The sequence below is a fragment of the Myxocyprinus asiaticus genome, chromosome 10, assembly GCF_019703515.2.
Source record: "Myxocyprinus asiaticus isolate MX2 ecotype Aquarium Trade chromosome 10, UBuf_Myxa_2, whole genome shotgun sequence".
In the NCBI taxonomy this organism is placed as follows: Eukaryota; Metazoa; Chordata; class Actinopteri; order Cypriniformes; family Catostomidae; genus Myxocyprinus; species Myxocyprinus asiaticus.
Genome location: NC_059353.1, coordinates 31,334,859 through 31,350,250, shown reverse-complemented (window position 1 = coordinate 31,350,250; position 15,392 = coordinate 31,334,859). Strand labels below are relative to the sequence as shown.

General features: G+C 37.4%; 1 protein-coding gene across 6 annotated transcripts in view; it reads right to left on the bottom strand.

Moving 5' to 3' along the window:
* LOC127446807 (dachshund homolog 1-like) overlaps positions 1–15,392 on the bottom strand; it is a 152,631-nt gene that overhangs the window by 13,901 nt on the left and 123,338 nt on the right. For 5 of the 6 annotated variants that reach the window (XM_051708045.1, XM_051708044.1, XM_051708050.1 and 2 more), the window contains 2 exons: positions 4,893–5,038; positions 1,573–1,720 (listed from right to left, as the gene is read on the bottom strand). In XM_051708045.1, coding sequence (XP_051564005.1) covers positions 1,573–1,720; positions 4,893–5,038 — 294 coding nt within the window. The remainder of the gene's footprint in view (positions 1–1,572; positions 1,721–4,892; positions 5,039–15,392) is intronic. The other variant, XM_051708046.1, reaches the window with a different exon arrangement.

Below are 15,392 nucleotides of genomic sequence, written 5' to 3'. Positions count from 1 at the left end.
AATACATATTAAGTCACATTTAGTTATACTTCTCTGCAGAGAAATTCAAAAAAAAAAAAAAAAAAAAATCAAAATGTAGATTCATAATTATATGTTCATGCAATAATGGAGTACAATGGAGTGTGTAACTAGAGGCCATCTGTAATGCACATATCCCTTTTAATTTCAAAGAGAGTTGAAAATTATTAGCTCAACTATTAACAATCTGTAGTCTAATCATTACCTTCCCTAGAGAAATATTGTGGCTCATTTAAGAACATATAAATTACTTATTCATATTTTCAGTTGCATAAAGACTGTCTAGATCTTCCTAATGCTCTCTGTGCATTTAGATGTTGTCTGAAAATGTAGTTACAGTAATATACTGTATTCTCACAAGTGCTTCTACACAAATATTCAATACATGCTTGTGTATTGATCGTAATGTGAATATGTCTCATTCTGCTCGATTTATGACCTTGTTTCTATCACTCTGGCACTATTACTGAGATCTCTGTGCTTTTTGTGAGCTTGTAATTAACTGAGCTTTTAGCTTAATTTTTTCATGCTGTTAATGATGTTTTTCATGCTTTTCTTGAGCACTAATTATTGGATGCTTTACCTATACTAGATTTTCTGAAGAAATAGTGAGTGGTGCTTGAATGCTAGGATGTTGTGGGTGGTTTCCAGGGCCTTGCTATGTGATTGCTGTTGTGGGTGGTTGCCAGGGCCTTGCTATGTGATTGCTAGTGTAATTTGGATGCTAAGTGGCTGCTTTCTCACTGAAAAGTTGACTCTTCTCATTTGTTTGAGTGAAGTAGTTCCCTCAACTGAATTGAGTAATGGTGTCTCCAAAACATATGAAATTAAGTCAAATTTTGTGACAACAAATTTGCTATTTCAAATTTTTGAAATAAAACGACATCATACATAATATTACAGAAGAGCTAAAACCTCTATTAATTCTTAATAACAACTATTTAAATGCTCCCATAACTTTTCTTTGACCAGGGAAACATAATTAAGTAATTCAATCGCAAGGGATTGTGTGGGATTCCCCATAACCTCAATTTTGTACTCAACCTTTTGAGTTATTAATACTTAAAATCATAAGTCTATGGATTAAAAAAATTATAATAATAAGTTCAATAAACTTAAATATTTGAGTTATGTGAGTTATGCCCAAAACTTGACATTTCAAGTAATACTTAATTAAGACAACTTGATATTTCCAGTAATGACAACTTTAGGGTTTACAGTGCTGGACCAATTTAAAAGAGCTCACCTCCAAGTCTCTATGATATTTTGGTTCCCAGACATAGCTCAGGTCCCTCCTTCAATGTAAGTCTAATGTTTTTATTTAAATTTTTTTTTTTTTTTTTTTTTTTTATCATCTGCCAGGTGAAAATTGTAAGCCTAGAAAAGTTATAGCAAACCTCTCCAAAACATGTTGCACTGTTTCAGGTATTATTCATGTTTCTAGCACAAATGGTGCAGGATGCATTATGCGGCAAATTTTAATATCTAGCGAGAGGGGTTTTCAAATACAGTAATTTGTATTTGTGTGTGTGTGAGTGTTTGTACGGTACACACCTCTGTTCTTCTGCTCAACAGCCAGTTGTTTCTCCAGGGTCTCTCTAAGCTCTCTCTCTCTAAACAGCTCCATCTTCAGCTCCGTCTTCTCCAGCTGCACTTGTTTCTCCTGAGCGCGGGCGTTATCAATCGCCACCTTCAGCAAACCCTGCAACAGAACCAGCACACAAACACATCTTTCACAGTCTGCACACACTATACATACTCAGGAGTCAGTAAAGTCTATGAATGGTTTATCTTACAGTATGTTAGAGCAGTGGTACTCATACTAAGCCAGTTCCAGCGCTAAATTGACCAATTTAATTTGCTTAAAAGAGCCACATCTTGAAAAATGTGCACTGAATGTTGGATGTTGGATTCATGGTGTCACTTTAAATTTTATCTTTTAAACTGTCTACACTGCTACAAAACAAACATAAAAAATTAAGTCTGATTGTTTGTTAATACACAAGCTTTAATCTATACTTCCTTTACTTAGAGTTAATGAAACTGAACCTAAGCTAGCATTAAAACTTGTTGTCCAAGCTACTGACAACAGCGGCATGTTAAAATGCAAAGTTAATTCTGTTTGGACCCAGTGATGTCACTTAATACTGAAAGTTGTCACTTAAACAATCCTCAGATAAAAACTTGTTAGAGAAAATATTTTGGGAAAACTGAGACTATGAGCCACAACTCAATCATTATTGGCTCACTGTGTCAGTTCCTCAAATGAAGTGATGAACAGCAACTACTGTGAGATTTATGTCAACTTACAGCCACTTACAGTGGTGTTTGCAGCACAAACGGAGCGCTGACCATTTTAAAACAAGTATTCCCTGTACGCATGCAATTGAGGCAAATGCAATGGGCTGTATCATACTAATTGTTCCTTCTTATGACCCCAATATATACTAAGTTGCTTTATCGGAATTTTTTGCTTGGGTTCGTTTTGTTGATTTGTGTGTGAATGTTCAATCAAAACATTACCCTGAAATCACAATTAAAGATGACTGACTAAACTAAGTCCTGCTAATTAACAATGGGGCGAAAGGAGCATGATAGATCTGATGGCCATATTACAAGAGCAGTGACCAAACTTCTCACTCCTTATACTGTACCCACATCATTAGTCTCAAAGGAGGTGTTAATCAACTACATTTATCTTTCTGACTAGGTCTTATGTGCAGGATAACCACAGCTGATCAAGGGAGTCATGCCAAATATAAGTGGTTGCAAATTTGTTTTGAAGAAAAAACATCATATATATACAGTATATGGCTGCTTTACAGGTTAAACTTCTGATAATAAACGTGGTTACAAGACCCACTACAGTTACTAAGCTTGTCTTTAGTAGACTGTTTGTTTCTCTTTGATTTAAAGGAGTACTTAGTAAGTTTTTGTTATTTAAAAAAAGTTTTACACATAAAGACATAAATATATATTTTTAGAAATATGATCAAAATTACCTACACTCACTAAACTCAGATTAGATGAAGACTCCAGTCATGTCAGCAACCCAATAAAAGCTGTTTAATTAACATTAACATTGAGCGGGTCACCCCTTCATGCGCACTGCCATGTTGACAACACATGACAACCTGTGTCATGCATTTTAATTTGACTGAGTTACTACCACTAGTTATGTCCAGTGCGCAACAACGCGTGGAAATTCGTTTGGATTGAATCCAAGAATGTCCATGAAAAGGACGTGTGTAGTATGACACGGAGAAAAACACAGACTAAAAGTAACAAAACAAAAGATAAACACATCTTCGGTGTGAAGCGGCAGCACTTAGTAAACAAAATTCCAGTATCCAGGACAATGGGTGTTAGTATAGAGTCCAAAACCACAAGTATAACTGGGACCAACAGGACAAGTAAGAGCCAGCTAAAAATGTACTGAGTGCACCTTTAATATTTTGGCATCATCGAGGATCAGACTATATGCATTTCTTCTATTCCTAAAAAAGGCCACTAGGATTAGTTTCATTTATTTGCCTTATTTCTACTTGCATTTGGCACTTGACGAGTATTAATCTTGGACACTGAGTGTCTATTAGTGTCTACAATAGCATCTTTGTGAATTTACTAACAAACAAACCATTCATTTGAACAGTAATTTTTTCCTGTGTCTTAAAATAGTTAGCTGGTGTGGGCCCTATGTCAGTGTACACATACTTGTACACTTGCACATCAGACTCTTTTCACAATATTTTTTCCGAACTGAGGGTTGAGATTGCCATAAATAGTGATATTGTTTTGTGGTTTTCATTGTGTTGACATATGACGTGATAAGATCATGGCATGTGTCAGCTGGCCAGTCCACAGAGGGCTAAAATAAAGCATTACTGTGACAACCAGCTGGATGTTAGCTAGAAATCAAGGGACAGTTCACAGTTTTAAATGTGTTTAATTGAAGAATCCTAGAACTCCAATAACCACTTATTATACATTTATAAATTTGTAGTAGAGCTGGGAAGTCTGATTCATTTTTTGATTCAGTTCGTTAGGAGGTTTGTTTATCACTTTGGTTCATTCAGACATTTCACTTCAGTGAACTGATCAAAAACTGATTTAACAATTTGTTTGAGTCATCAGTCGATACCATTTTCATGGTTATGGTTCCATATCACTCACCTTACAGTTTTACATTTCTTACTTACAGTCTAATGTTTTAAAATGCTTTGCAAGTCAACCAAATCTTACCAATTCATTACTTAGTAGTTAGACTATCTGAATTAACCAGGACAGACTGATCTCACAGTGAAATTGGAAAGAGTAGGTTGACTTTTCTTTAGGTAAAATCAGTATGTGCTTACCGAAATTTTAAACACTGCCCCCAGTGGCCAAAGCAGTAAGTTTTGTTGAGCGTATGTGCTCCATTTTCCGGGTGTAATGTCCATGGAGGAGTGCCAAAAGTGAGTTGTGAAGTGAGTTGTTTCCAGCTGTACAAGATGTAATACAGTGAAAAGGAATGCGCATTTTATAAACCGTACCCCCAAACACCAAACCTAACCATCAGTGGAGTAAAAATGTAATGTAAGGGGGAAAAAATTCAATATTTTATTGCGCAAACGCAACTACTTCCTGGTTTCAAACCCGGGTCTCCTAAGCTGCTGACTCAATGCACTTCCAGTTGCACATCAAGAAAAAGGAAATTATGCTTGAGTCAATGCAAAAATGTCAAATGGGAGATGCCGCTTGTCAGTGAGTCAGTATAACGTGACCTAGGGTACTGGAACTCTCGGAAATAACGTGCCAACTTCCCACGTGATCATATTGACCAGAGAGAACTGGACCTAGAAAAGTTAATCTGCTGAGAATCTACTGTCTCTCACCTGAATGTTAGTAAGAAGTGTCTCTATAGATGACAGTCCATCAGGGAAGAGGAAAGGTGAGGGGAATCCTGGAGGTAAACCCTGACTTGCCAGCGACAGTCTCTCATAGCTGTCTCTCGCTGTTGGCGTGCACAGGGGATTTTCTTCTGGTGGCAAGCACAGAAACATACACATTCAGCACAACAAACGACACACTTCATGTAATACTGTGGTTTAAAATAAATCATTATTTTCCCGAATTGGTGTTTATACACACAGATTGTTTGTGAGATGTAAAATTAACATCTATACAAGCATACCCAATCAAGCAGATATGATTGATAGCCCATTTTGTCAGTGTCACACAGCACTCTATTATTGATGCTACTGTATTTATGGCTGCTATAAATGCTTGAGAGATTTTACACACAGACAGAATGAAAGGATCTATAAAAAAATAGGCATTTCTAGGCAATTCCATATTTGGGAAAGTATATGTTCTCTATATTGTCAAGGGCACAGAAATGTTGGGAGATCAAGCCCACCCCTTCCATATGGCACAAAACTATCTTATATCAAAAGACCACACTCAAGCAGATGCATATGACAAGCTGAGATTATCAAGGGCCTTGGCTCCCCAATAAAGGCCATATGGCACAAGGTGGTGAACCCTCATTCACCATGTTTCAATACTACTGCCTCCCCCTCACCAGAATGTCAATGTCATTTTGGACAAATGGATTAAACCCCTCGAAGGAATCGCTGCATTCAAAAATCAATATGACTGGAAGAGAATCAAGAGGAACTTGGTGGAACAAAAACAGAGGAGTCCAATAAATATCATTTATTCTCTCTTTCAGCCGGTGACACATAAATGTGCAGGTGTAAAATGCCACAGGTGGGGCTGCTGTTAAAACACACTGGAAATAAAAGAAAAAGTATTTTATGTCTGCCAGACAAATAAAAACAGAGGCTGGAACATTAAAGAGTATATATTTTATCACTTAGTCCATTGGGACTTCTTGTTGAATGTCAAAAGGAGAGAATATGCTGGAATGAGCCCTGTAAAGTGTGCAGCATGTCTTTCCAAATAGCTTTCCAAGATTAATCACAATGCCAACTTGTTAAACATCATGCGGGCAAATTAAAGTAATATAAAGTACCCTGTGTTAAAAAATAAATAAATAAACTAAACACATGCTCACACATACCTGAAAAAAATAAAATCCTCTTTGCAGCTTAATAAACAGTTGCGTTACATTCAACATGAATTACATTTACATGTATGCATTTGGTAGATGCTTTTTTCCACAACGAATTACAATGCATTCACAGTTCATTTTTTCAGGACGTGTTTCCTGGGAATCATACCCATCCCCTTGTCTTTGCTAGCACCATGCTCAACCAGATGGGCTACAGAAACACATGTAGAGCAATACAAGCAGTAGGCATTGATTATGATCAAACCTAGTCAATTTTACAGTCTTTGGTAAGGTATGCATCCAACAGACATTTCTTTAAAGTACTAATTCCCTAATTTCACTTCCAACCAACAAGGGGTAGATGAGCACTTAAGCAGGTTCCAGGGTGTACTTCTGCTTTTTAATTTTGCTTTGTTAAACTTATGAAACAGAAAAAACCTAATCACTACATTATTTATCATGATTTCTCTTATGATTTTCAAGTTTCTTTTTAAGAAAAGAAAACAAAAAAAAAATATATATATATGTGTAATCTGTACTAATTGTTTAAAAAAAAAAAAAAAAGATTTAGATGACATTCATTGTAGAATATAAAGTATGTGCTACTTGGTAAGTCTCTTTTTCACCCACAGTATATTTTGTTTTTTGACTTTAGTAATATAAATGAAAATGCTAAATGATACCCAGTAATATGTGTTAAAAGGGACATCACTGGTTCGGTGTCGATGTATTTGAGCCTTATTTATGGGGATACATAAGACAAAAAAGGTTGGGAAACAATCAATAGCTAAAGCTTTTTCCAAAGGTACTTCTGTCCTCCTGGAGTAACTTGAGATTACGGGCACGGCTGCACTTGATGTGAGCAGCAAACATCGCCTGTCAGTGCCCTGATGACATCATCTGCCATTCATCAGTGCCGTAAGGGCAGACCTCTGCCATCTTCTGCATGGACCATCATAACTCTACATCTACCTCCACACACACACACACACACACACACACACACACGTTGGTGCAGCTATCGTTATGAGGACTCTCCATAGACATAATGATTTTTATACTGTACGAACTATAGATTCTATCCCCTAACCCTAACCCTACCCCTAAACCTAACCCTCACAAAAAACTTTCTGCATTTTTACATTTTCAATATTTTTTAAGCCAATTGAATTATGGGGACACTACAAATGTTCTCATAAACCACATTTATAGCATAATATCCTTGTGATTACCAGTTTGTAACCTAAAAAAATTTCCTCTTAAACCACTTAAACCTGCACCCCCCCCCCCCCCACACACACACACACACACACACACATAGACAAACATGTACACACAGACTATCATAACTCATTTAAAACCATGCAGCCCTGCGTTGACACTATCTTCATGCTGTCATAGCGAGCTGCCAATCATAACAGAGGACTGTCTCAACCTTCTGCCAGCCACAAAAGGAAACAACACACAGGCCATGTCACCAACAACTGGAACACAACAGGATAATTCTGACCATCTAAAAGGTAAGAAAAACACCACAATCAAGAAAGATTTTGCAAAGCATTCTATAGAGTCTGTGTGTATAATGCCTTGTGATATACATTGTAATCGATTATATATTTTCATAAATAAATGCCACAACAGCTATAAGACATTAGAATTCATATTTGTGGTTACACCTAAAGAATAGGCTAAAATGCAATATAACACATGAAAATATTAAATTTGGTGTTGATATTGTGTTTTAATGCATTTTGTATATATACTGTATAGGCTTCATAAATTATAATTTTTTTCCCTCATTGAAGTACCAAACCCCACGATCAGCCTCTCATACAGAATTAATGTGTTTATATGACTCCCTAAATCATGCACAAACACGGCACGACTTGAGGAGCCCCTCTTCTGCCATCAATATTCACTAACACCGGCCAAGGCATGGTAACAGCTGGTCTTACATTAATTAGTTTAAAGTATTTATTTCAACCATCTCCGCAGCAGATTGCAAAACATAAGAGATTATTCCGAGCATCTGCAAATGCCCTGGAAACATCCAGCCAACCTACAGTTGAATATCAGCCACCACAATTAGGACTTTACAATTTGAAATTCTTGGACCGAGGAAAGGCCAAGAGGAGTGCCGGGAATCCGTGGAGGATCTCCTTCAATCTCTTTACAATTTAACCAGCATTTTACTCCAGTTCATTGTCGACAATGGGCAGCCATCTAATGGATCTACATTTGCTCATAATCAAATTTCAGAAATAAATGAGACACAACTGTGTTTACAAAACACATATTACTGCTGTTGGATGGCTTAGTTTTGTGCTATGATAAACTAAGTAGGTAAACTGATTAAAGGGTAGTTGAGGCACAACATTAAACTATTTTTATGAATATCAACATTTATGGTTAAAATGTATATGAATGTAAAAGGGAAAGAGTATATTTATTGTGCTGTAACTTGTCACATCTATATTAGAATTTTTTAAAGTACTCTCTCTTTTAATATTAGGTTCATAAACCTGCATGAATCTGCATGCATAATAATTAGAATTTGTTTTTTTTAAATAGTTTAAAATGGAATACAGCATGAAGGACTTGTCAACTTCCCAAAAGTATTTAATGTCAACAACCCAGTTGTAACATTATAAAAAAATGCTTTGACTGTTTCACTGCTTTGATTCTTTGCATGTCAAACAGTAAGTTGTGAATCAGCAAATGAGAAACAATAGAGGAAATTTGGATATCAGAAGCCAGTTCTTGGACTGCAGCCACTGTGGTCCTGGATTGTGGTGTTGGCATAAATGATACATCATCGCTTAAACCAACTTATGCTTTGGACCTCACCACAAACACAATACTGGATCACAGGGTGGTTCATATTGCTTTGTTACTACGAAACAATCTGTCATGCATTAGAAAGCAAACAGCACATTTCATCTCAAATTACCAATTCAGCTCTCAAGTAGCATTCCAATGGGCCAGAATTTGCCATTGTAAAATCACAACCACATTAACCAAACGGCTGTCTGAATTTTTTTTATTTATTTGGTCATTCTCCATTTACATGAGCCACACTTTAGTGCTATTGTGTTTGTGAGCATTCTCTGATTTGCTCTTTGTTTTGTGCAATCCATTTTGGCCTGGCTTTATCTGTTTATTTTCTGCCATTGGTCCAGAATCATTGACTTGGACTTAATTACAGTGCCAGACGACAACGTGATGAAGAGACCGAAGGAGAGAGCTGTGCTTTCCAGGTAATATTTCTCCGCCGGGGCTGCCAGCAGCAGCTGTGACAGGTCCATTTGCAGCTTTCTGCCTCAAAAAAATCTTTATGAAATCCTTTTAGGTCAGCTGTGTCACAAAAAACATTTCATGCACAACTGTTTCACGGAATAATAGGAGCCTCAAATAAAAATGGGATGCTGTAAATAGAGCGCTTTTGGAATGAAATGCCATAATTTAAAACAACGTATAGTACATACTCATACACATGTAAATACACACACACGTATGCCCTCCCTCTCGTGTGGGAGTCCTTGACAGTGAGGTAGCAATGATAAATCACCTTTCCAGTTAATTCTCTCAGTCCTTATGTGTTGTGCTGCTAAAACAGGGGCTTAGAAATCGACTTGACAAACTATGAATGTAAAAAATATCACTTGGCGGGATCTGGGCTTATCTCCAATTTACATGTTATTAGATTTGTATTGTGAGCAGCGTTTGGACAAGGCTGTGCCGAGGAAAAGGGAAGAGTGAGTAAGAGAGATGTTTTTGATAAGAGAAGATAAAATGTCTCAAAACCATTTGATATCTTTGATGGAAAGTCAAGGCAAGGAGAGTGCAAACCACTCGACTGATTTTTAATACGATAGACAAGGCACTCTGCGATGAGTTGAGTGGAAACCTTGGGAAATTTAGCAACATTCTCTCAATAAATAGCTTTAATTGACCTTGAGAGCTGAAAATCTGCCATATGCTCTGAGTTGCAGTGTTTGAATTGAGGTCCCAGTGGTCCTTTCAGCTGATTTCTCCAATGAAGGCACTGAGCCGGAGGAGGGTGGGGGGGCATTGTAGCATTTGGCTAGCTAGTCACTGTGATATATTGACAGGTGAAGCCCGTGTCCTTGCAAACCTGTGTTCCTCGCAGCAGGAGAATTGAATGTTTAAAACCTGGAGGATGTCAGTTTCCTCTCTGCAAAGGCTGCCGCTGCCTACAGCAGACAATTACATTTTATATGACCTACCAATGGGGCTGAGGAAGTTGCCTCCTTCCATGGGAGTGGTTATGATCTTTCAGCCTCACAAATGGAGACAACACTGCATTATACAGTGGTTAATCTTTAAAACAGCATCATCTTCTTTTTTCTTCTGCATTCCATTAAATATTTCAACAGGAAACTCTTTTTCTTAGTTTTTATAGTCTGCATTTAAAGTGCCAGTGTCCAGTGGCAAATTCTCAGGGCCAGCAAAGCCTTCTCTGCTGGCCTAACATGCCAAATAAATACATATTTTTCATCCTTTCATTCTCAATCACCTTTTTGCCTATGTATTTTTAATCGCTTTCCACTTTAATTAATCTACAAACAAATAGAGAAAAACGAAAAGTTTATCCAGTCAGAATTTATTCCTTGATGCTTACAAGCAAAGTGTGACAACTGTTTAACAAATCACATACCCGAAGCCCGAAGCCGAAGCAGTGCGTGAGTTTGAGCTCCACTCCATCAGGCCTTCAGAATTTCTTCAGAATCCCTCAGTAGTGCAAATGAATGGGCAACTAAAGTCAGACTGTCAGATTCATCAGCCAATCAGATTGATTTATTTGTTCTTGGTGGGTGTGATCTTTAGAATATGTCCCGGTCAAGGCCTTCTAGCTGGCCTTGAGTGACGCAATCATGCTTTAAGTGATGTACGTAATTCAAGAGCGAAAAACGTAAGCTCATGCTGCATGACGAGTTGCCTGTCATCACTGCTGGTATTGTCATTGAAAAAGAGATCCTTATGGATTTAAAAACACGAGATGTTCTGCATGTCCGTGTGATTGCTTAATTTATTATACAGGAAACTGATTTTCACTTCAAGTAAATTGGTAAGTGCTTTTTGCATTGTTATAACAACATCAGGAGTTTTCTAAGTGTAAATTAGGCTGCTTGAGCATTCAGTGTCAGATCAAGTTTTGAAAAGTAGTGTTGCATTCCATTCAACTTGGAAAGTTGGATTTTACAACTTCCTACTAGCAAAAGTGCAATGGAATGCATCAAAATTACAACTTGAAGACTCGTGCAGAAATTCTCAAACAAGAGGCAGGTGCATGATGTCACACAAACATTTCGACACTCAGGGAGTTATACAAAGTAAGTGATAAACATTCACTTTATTAAGTAATATCGATAAATGAGTTAGTTTCCACATTACATGATATTAAAGCTTGTTTAACAAACGCCTGCAGAAACAGGTGTATAAAACATAGTAAATTATAGTCGTACACCTGAAGCACAAATGCTAGCGTTGCAGCATTGTTTATCAGTTGGGTTGCTAAAAGACATCTCTAATGAGAGTCAAACCCCTGCTAAGCTAACGGGAGCATTGCAGTTTTGTTTCCTTAATCGTCATCTTCCGAATATCAGGGAATGGAATGCATTTATGGTCAGAGATATCAAGTAGGAATATCCCACATCCAACTTGAATGGAACATAGCATAACCGTGTACCCTGACGAAACAAAATTTATTGCAAGCAACATTTAAATCACAAATATTATTAGATAGATTTTTCCAGGTATTATAGACCTCCTTGGTGGATTCATATGAAAAATTATGATTTTTGAATGTCTGTTCAGGAGACGTCATTCTGCAGTTAAAATTAGGCTTGCTTGAGCATTAAGTGTCATTTCAAGTTCTAGCTTTCGTGCGTAGACGTGTTTTTAAAATGTCAGTTGGTATTACTAGTTAGCTGCGACATAATGTATGATGCCCAAAGGTATAGGGTGCCTTATTCATTGTGAAACTGTGTTTTCTTAATGGCATGAATCACACTGAAGGCCTAGACTGTAATTGCACGGCCCCCCACTGCCAGTGTCTGACTGCTGCCCATTTCCTTTACAGGTATGTTCAAACAAACTCTTAAAAAAAAAAAAAGCAATGCATGTAAGATGGGTAGAACAATATTTGCATTTCCTTAAGGAAATACCAGAGTTTAAAAGTCAGCAAAAGAATAAATAGTGTTCAAATTTTAGGAAAAAAGATTAGGTAAAAAGTTGGGAATGTTGAAAACCTAGATATAGATAGAAGGAGAAATATATAGAGAGAATGATACAATATAAGATGTGAAAAAGACTAATCACAATTCAGTATGCCAATATTAAAATCACATCAATGCTGTCAATTTTGAATGGCAAGCATTCTATCAATATAGATGACAAAATAGATAGCACACTTAAGGTTTGAACAGAGTCTGTATGTTAAGCAAATGAATTCATTGCAGAAATGTGTAAGTAAGGGGCAAACTGTATAAATACAGTGCTCACTTTGCAGACTCTGTAACTAAGACAAAACAAAACAATAAAAGAAGCAGAAAAAAGGAAAAGAAAAGATTGAAGGGTAAAGTAATTCTACCTTTACAGAATGTGTACACATGTAGACCACAGTGAGAAATGTGTGCTGTGATCCATAGTGGGCAAATTCATTTAGAATGACTTAAAGGTGCATATGTTGTGCATATGGGCAGGGTGAACAGACACCATGGCAAAAATGTTACTAGAAGGCAGCTATCTACCACAGAGTCACTAACCTTGCTCACATCCACTCCACTTTGCTCTTTTCTCCTCTTTAATTCCGAGAGGAAAATTAGCCATTTCAAAATTCCTGCTGAGATTCAAAGTCAAGTGCTGGAGTCAGTTGCCCCTGGATTAACAGGTAACATTTGGCTTGGAAAGCCTTATCTCTGAGAAATGCACAGTGCTGCTTTCTCTCTCTTTCTCCACTAATGTTCTCTACACTTAGAGATTAAATCGCTTGCTGCACAAACCCATTTGAGAGCACAGGGAAGGTGAGGGGGATAATCAGCACAGGCACTGGTCCATGTTTCCTAAATGCACTTCTAAACATTACTGTGCACGGGCATAAAATTAGCATCGAGACCTTAAAACGCTGACATTTCGCATGACTTTTGGGAAAGTGACACCATCATATTTTCTTGTAGGATATCATTAAATTTCAACTGCCCTGTGGCAGAGCCTTTCCATTAATAACCAATTCTGTGTGTCACTCCGCGCCCCTCTTCTGAAATAATGAGTCCTTTGGTTTGGCTTAATAAATTGAAACATATTCTCAAGGCCACACTGAAGACAGCCGCATGGCGAAGGGGAGGAAATCTTCATAAATCCTTAACTGTCGCACGCGGTCAGTGATAAAAACAAAAGCAGCCTTTATGGTGTGCATTTCACAACCAGCGAAACAATTTCTTGTGCGGTTATCACTCACTACAGCAAGCAATGTTGGTTAAGATTATAAGCTACAAGAAGACACCAGTGTTGGGAAAGCTTCTTTGAAACTGTATCTTATCAAGCTACAAGAAATTTGTAATTTCAAAGTAGTTTAACTACATTCAAGCTACCCTTAAAAAAAAGTAGTCAGGTATGCTACAAGCTCCAAATAAAAAGTAGCTAACCACTTAGTCTCTCTCTGCGCAGGAAGTCAAATGAATTGGTAAATAATTTTTTGGAACCATTCATTTAAAAGAAGCATCCAAACTAAAATGAATCAGACTTCTCAATGCTTCATTTGAGAGAGAGAGAGGCAATTTTAGGCAAGCTAATGTGATTATTACCTCACAAAACAGTGATGTAGTGTTTTGTCATGCACATCGCTAAACTTAAAAAAGTAGCTCGATACTGGAAAAGCGAAACATTTTTTAAAAGCAACTGAGCTACTGAAAAACTGTCATGCTACTGAAAAATGCAGTTAAGTTGTTAAGTAGTTTTGCTAATTTTTGTTTAGTTACTCCCCAACACTGGTAGCAATGTTCATGGGCTCATGCAACATTGCCAACATGTAAACCTGAACAAATCAGAGAGACCATGTGTTGCAATCTGAGTCCTAAAAACCCTCTTGAAAGAATTTAAGGACACGTTTGCTCACAATTCGTACTTTTTAATTCAAGTGCATGTACAGCATTGTCACAAACATCTTGCTTTCTGGTGTAGGGCCATACAACAGAGGCAAGGCAATGTTTCTGACGCAAGCCCCAGTAGAAGAAGTTATCTTGTCTTTTTATATGGCCCATGTCATATTTATTGCATAAAGGTCAGAGTGTTCATTTGTTCAAAGTCAGCGTTTTTCCATGCTTCTCCATGTAATAAATGCAGAAGGGATGTCATTATCGGGCCGCTGAGGATTAAAGGCTTGACTGCCTGTGATGACTGCATAAAAAAAGCCCCTCCACTACTTTTGTTACTTCAAGTGAGTGTCCTACAGGAAGACCGCACTAGCCACACAATGACATCCATCGTTGTCGTAAACAGACACTCCTTAAAGCTGGATGGCGCGTTGGCGAGAGTGTTGTGTAACGTGATTAATAAAGGTAAATAAGGATGAGTAACTAATGCCCTCAAAGGCCTTTGAATTAATTACCTTTTGAAAAGTAAATGTATGCAAGATTTGAATGTAGTGAAGGGTCTTGTTTACTATTTGTGTGTGTGGGGGGGGTGGGGTGTGGGGTGGTGATGATGATTAAGGTCTGGAAATCGAACATGTTGTATCCTAACAAACCTGAGCTTTTTAGGGGGAATTGTGTTACGATGAGCTTGCATTACAGAAGTAATCAGTCCATATTGAATCATTTTATTGATCACTGAATGCTATGGCCCTCACAATCACACTCCAGACCCTCCTGTGCAATCTATTGCTAATCATCTCTAGAGATGGCTTTGTGTGAACATGAAGATTTATTTATTTATTTATTTGTGTTAACTGGAATTGTCCTCATTTGGTACTCTACAAACTTGCTACTCAAGAATAATGTGAGGTTTGTCGTCCTTACACAAAAACAAATTTCTTCCAGTGCCAAATATGTAAATGTCTTCCACATTGTACCCACACTGACATTAGAAATTCAAACAAGGAGCAAAAACCCTACATAATCAAAACATTTTGATAGAACAAGCACTCAAACATTGAGAAATGGAAAATAGTCTGCAGTCTGATCACAGTGGAGTGCATTCCTTCGAAGACAGGTGGACATATTAATGTAATTCGTAGCAATCCTACAGGGAATGAGGATGTTTGGGTGACAATCAACTCTGGCACTAATCCAGTCTCTAT